Below are 4,532 nucleotides of genomic sequence, written 5' to 3'. Positions count from 1 at the left end.
GATCGTCCAATCTATGTTGAGACAATCTCATAGATCGTCCAATCTATGTTGAGACAATCTCATAGATCGTCCAATCTATGTTTACGCATTAACAAAAAAAGACTAAGAAAAGCACTTACCATTCGATTTAAGCCTTCTACGACTGTCACAGGATTGGAGAACAACGGACTTACGAGTGAGAAAGCTTTACGAAGCAGGTACAGCGTCAAATCCAAAACACCTTCATCAAACTGGAAAATAATAAATTTTGGATTACATAGAAACTTATTCCGTAGAAACTTTAAACCAATCCTTCCCCAGAAATCTTCCAAAACACTTTGGAACTTTTTCCTTGTTATTCTTACAAACGAACCAGACAAGTTCAAAGTGACTATCTTGTATATGTATGTGTGTATATGCTTTGAGCAGTCTCAGACTGAGCTACTTTGTAGCTTCTGCAGATTAACACACACACACACACACACACACACACACACACACACACGTGAACCCGGGGCTTTGTGATTGTGAAGCAAACTTAACTATTCTGCCATACTGCATATGGCCTTATGGTAAAGGTGGTAGGCTCCTGTTCATGATATTGAGAGTTCTATTCCTGGACAGAGTGGTGCGTTGTGTCTGGATAAGGTACTTCATTTTATTCGTCAATAAATGTACCAACCGATTGCTTCCGGTGCAGTCGTCTCTCCCTCGATGTTCCACTTGGTTAAGAATGGGAGGGTCGATAGGGAGTTCATGTCTACTGACAGCAGATTAAACAATCTGGAAAGGCCTACAAAAGCCATAGGTAGAGTTCTTCACGACAAACAAGAAATTCAAAATTGTTAAATTCTATAAACTAAAACTGACGAAAACTAGATTCCTACTTGAAGCTAAGTCGGCATAATTAATAATTAACAGAACGTAGTATTTCTATTTGGTTTGCAAGATTCTTGATGTGAATTCGTTTCAAAATAAATTCTATTGAACTTTGGGAGGGGCATTATGCCGGTAATAATAAACACACGCACTGGTTCGGACCTTTGTTATTGTTCAGTATTGTGTTGTTGTTTTTTTTTTGTCAATTATTTCATCGCATTGTTACAATCTCTTCAGTGACACATCTCTCCCATTTCTTTTTCTATTTCTTTTGAACTTACATTCCAGCATTGTGATTTGTCCAAGAAGAGTATGTGTGTGTGTATGTACTTATTAGTGTGTGCATTATATGTGTTTTTTTTTTAAATACGGACTTATGTCATTTTTATATACATAATATTGCGGTTTTGGTTTTCTGTTTTCTTCAGAAACGCACGCATTCATCCATACAACATCTCCCTCAAAGACAGTTAAACAGCTTTCGTTGATAAATGTTGAATAAATTGATAACTATCTATGCGTGAGCATGAGCATGAGCATGCATATGCGTGTTCATGTGTGTATGGGAGGGCGTCTGTTTGTGTTTGCGTGTCCGTGTAGCAAAGGGGAGAGCATGCGTGTCCTAACAGAACATGGTCTAATGGTTTAATTAACGAGATACGTTCCTTATAGATGTATGTGGGCATCTATATAGGTGTACACACACACACACACTACTGACAAGTTGCACCTGGAAACATCGCCAAGCCTTACCTGTCCTGTGTACCAGTGTTTATAGTTGAGTTGTTCTTTGGTGCCAACGAATATTGTTAAAGACTCATTTAAAACGTAGTCCTCCAGTAGATCGGCACTATCCAAATACACTTGATCAGCTGCAGAAAGAGATTTTCGAAGAAAAGCAATCTATTACAATTCATTTACCTTAAAATTCCATTTACGAAAATATAACGCGATACGCATTTTGCTCTAGAATCCTAACGGACACTCCGTCGCTTGCGACGACGAGTCTTCCAGTTGATCTGATCAACGAAACAGCCTTGTGCAAGTAACTGAGCACTCCACAGACGCGTTCCCTCAACGCAGTTCCCAGGGAGATTCAGTGTGACACAGAATGGGACAAAGCTGGTGCCTTTGAATTACAGGTACAACTCATTTTTGCCAGCTGAATGAATTAAGTTTTTTGCTCTAAGACGACGCACATTCAGGAATTGAACTCACGATCTTACGACCCGCAAACCGATATGCTAACCACTAAGCCACGCCGTGCTTTCTAGAGTCCTAAACTGTTAAAGCTCACGATTCCGTTATATTGAAGTTGGATAAACAATTCCAAGGAAATTCAATTGCCTTACTTAAAAATTGCCCTTAAAAAAACCCCAAAGAAACTTCAAATGCTGAAGAACTTCTGCCTTAAATAATTTATCTTGTGTACACTCCTAATTTTGCGTTAAGAAAAATAGTATTATAAAGGGAGTTACGTGGAACAATTTGGTTTATCATAAGAACAGTAAGAGCTATTTGGTGAGGATAGAGGTCTAGATAAAAGGGCAGGTTCCGCGGCCTGCGTAAACCTTCCAACACTGGTGAGGGATGTGAGTAACATTCCTCTTCAATAGTTTTAATTTAACGGTTGTAAGAAAAACAGGGACGTAGATGTAAATTCCAGGAGGATCAACATTCTGGGGAGGAAGAAGAAGGTTGGGGAAAGACAATAAGTAACGAGAGGAGGATAAACGAGTTCTCAAAACCTTGATCAATGTTAGGAAATCGATTATTAATCTTGACGACCTCTAATCAGCCAGAAAAGTCAACCAGTTCGAATAACAAATCAACATCAGAAACAAACTGAGCCGTATCTGAGTCATGTGACCACTGACCAAAAATGCTCAGTAAGTTTTGATAGGGATTTAATCTGGCAGTATTCAGAATAATTTTGAACATAATTTTTGACATTCTTACAATATCCAGACCACCATGGCTCGAGTCAGTCTGGTTGCACTCAAAACGAATGAGATTGCAAGAAAGTCTTTTGAAAAACGTATCAAATATACAGGTTCTAAGTTTTGACACAAGGCTAACAATTTCCGGTTGGGGACAAGTTGAATGCGTCGGCCCCATTGTTCAACCGCTACTTATTTTATAGATCCCAATAGGATGAAAAGCTAAGTCGACCTCTGTGGAACATGAAGATTGGTGAAATGCCGCTAAGCGTTTTCCCCCGGATTGTTAATGGTTCTGCTTTCAACATAAATATATTAACATCGGAATAACGGGAAAAAAGGGCATGTTAAATATATTAACATCGAGAAACAATATAGAAACCAGAAAATGATTAAAATATTACATATGGCCCTTTCTAGGATAGAAAACTGAAAAAAATGGATGATAATCAAATATGTTAGAAATATGGGCATAGAGATTGTCCTGAACAGAACAAAGCCGTAATACGAGTTGTTCATTCGAAATATTGGGTTACCTTCACACCAAGGGTTAAAGAGAACGTAAAATGGAGAGTTGTGGTCGTAAAGATAATAATTCACACTTTCGTCACTTGGAGCTGAAGTCTTCACAAAAATATCCCACTCTCCAATAATACAGTCAGCTGGTGGATGAAGGCTGAGAATCAATCCACATTCGCCATTTTCCTCCGTCTTGCACCACCACAGTTTGTCTTCGTACGGTCCTTTATTCAATTCAACATGGACATGAGTGTCCAAACCAGGAGCAGGACTATCCCCTACAAAACAATGGTTTGTTGAACAGTTTATACAAAAAAAAAAAAGCTTCGAACGTTTAAAACAGTCATAAATGGAATTATAGAACTCATCTGTAAAGAACCATTAAACCTTCCTTACCGGAATAAGATTGAAAAGTGTTGTGTTGTAATACTTTTATAGTTATTCCAAAGAATCGATCACCAAAGATATTAATCAACGATGGTCTTGAGCAGGGGTCACCAAGCTTTTTTCATGGCGGGCCAGATAACTGAGATAATGATGTGTGTGGGCCGCTTAACCATTTTGTTCAATAGAATACAATGAACACACAAAAAATATAGACAACCAACATATTTATTTACCAAAAAGTTATCAAAGAAGGTGACATTAGCAATAAGATAGTTATATCACACTCAGTGTGCACACATCTGAATCTCACAAACTAAGCAGCAGAAAAGGTTGGTGAGATTTGTGAAACAGGTGTTTAGCTTTTAAGATATCATCAATATTTGCTTTGGAATTGCTGCATCCAACCAAGAGAATTGCTTCCAAATGTTCAGTCAACTTCGTTCGATGTGCTGACTTCACATTCTTCATTTTTGAAAAATGTTTGCTCACAGACCATAAGTTCTTCCAAACATTGATGCCAAACCAGAGGCAAATGAACTCGCATTGAAGGTAGTGTGGTGGCGGGCCGGATGAACTGACCTCGTGGACCGTAGTTTGGAGACACCCTGGTCTTGAGGAAAAGTAAAAACATTAACCTATTCTTATTGTTTAGAGGAAGGATAGGGTTATGTGCTTTAAGGACCTCCGTCACTGGCTGGAGATCTGTGACCAACTTTGAATTATTGCATCAAAAAGTACTGTCAGCGAAGGACGAAGTAATATCAGCATTAAAACCGGTGGACAAAGACTCGGTTATTGGAATGATCCTGCCAATGGTTTTTCTAGTTT

The 4,532-nt window shown here is 38.5% G+C and overlaps 1 protein-coding gene across 2 annotated transcripts in view; it reads right to left on the bottom strand.

Annotated features, from left to right (window-relative positions):
• Nucleotides 1-4,532, bottom strand: part of LOC128250020 (annulin-like) — a 26,596-nt gene that overhangs the window by 18,413 nt on the left and 3,651 nt on the right. For both annotated transcript variants that reach the window (XM_052974623.1, XM_052974625.1), the window contains 3 exons: nt 3,335-3,595; nt 1,612-1,730; nt 120-230 (listed from right to left, as the gene is read on the bottom strand). In XM_052974623.1, the coding sequence (XP_052830583.1) occupies nt 120-230; nt 1,612-1,730; nt 3,335-3,595 (491 nt within the window). The remainder of the gene's footprint in view (nt 1-119; nt 231-1,611; nt 1,731-3,334; nt 3,596-4,532) is intronic.

This window comes from Octopus bimaculoides, chromosome 1, assembly GCF_001194135.2.
Source record: "Octopus bimaculoides isolate UCB-OBI-ISO-001 chromosome 1, ASM119413v2, whole genome shotgun sequence".
In the NCBI taxonomy this organism is placed as follows: Eukaryota; Metazoa; Mollusca; class Cephalopoda; order Octopoda; family Octopodidae; genus Octopus; species Octopus bimaculoides.
The sequence above is the reverse complement of the archived record's forward strand: the minus strand, read 5'-3'. Positions and strand labels throughout refer to the sequence as shown.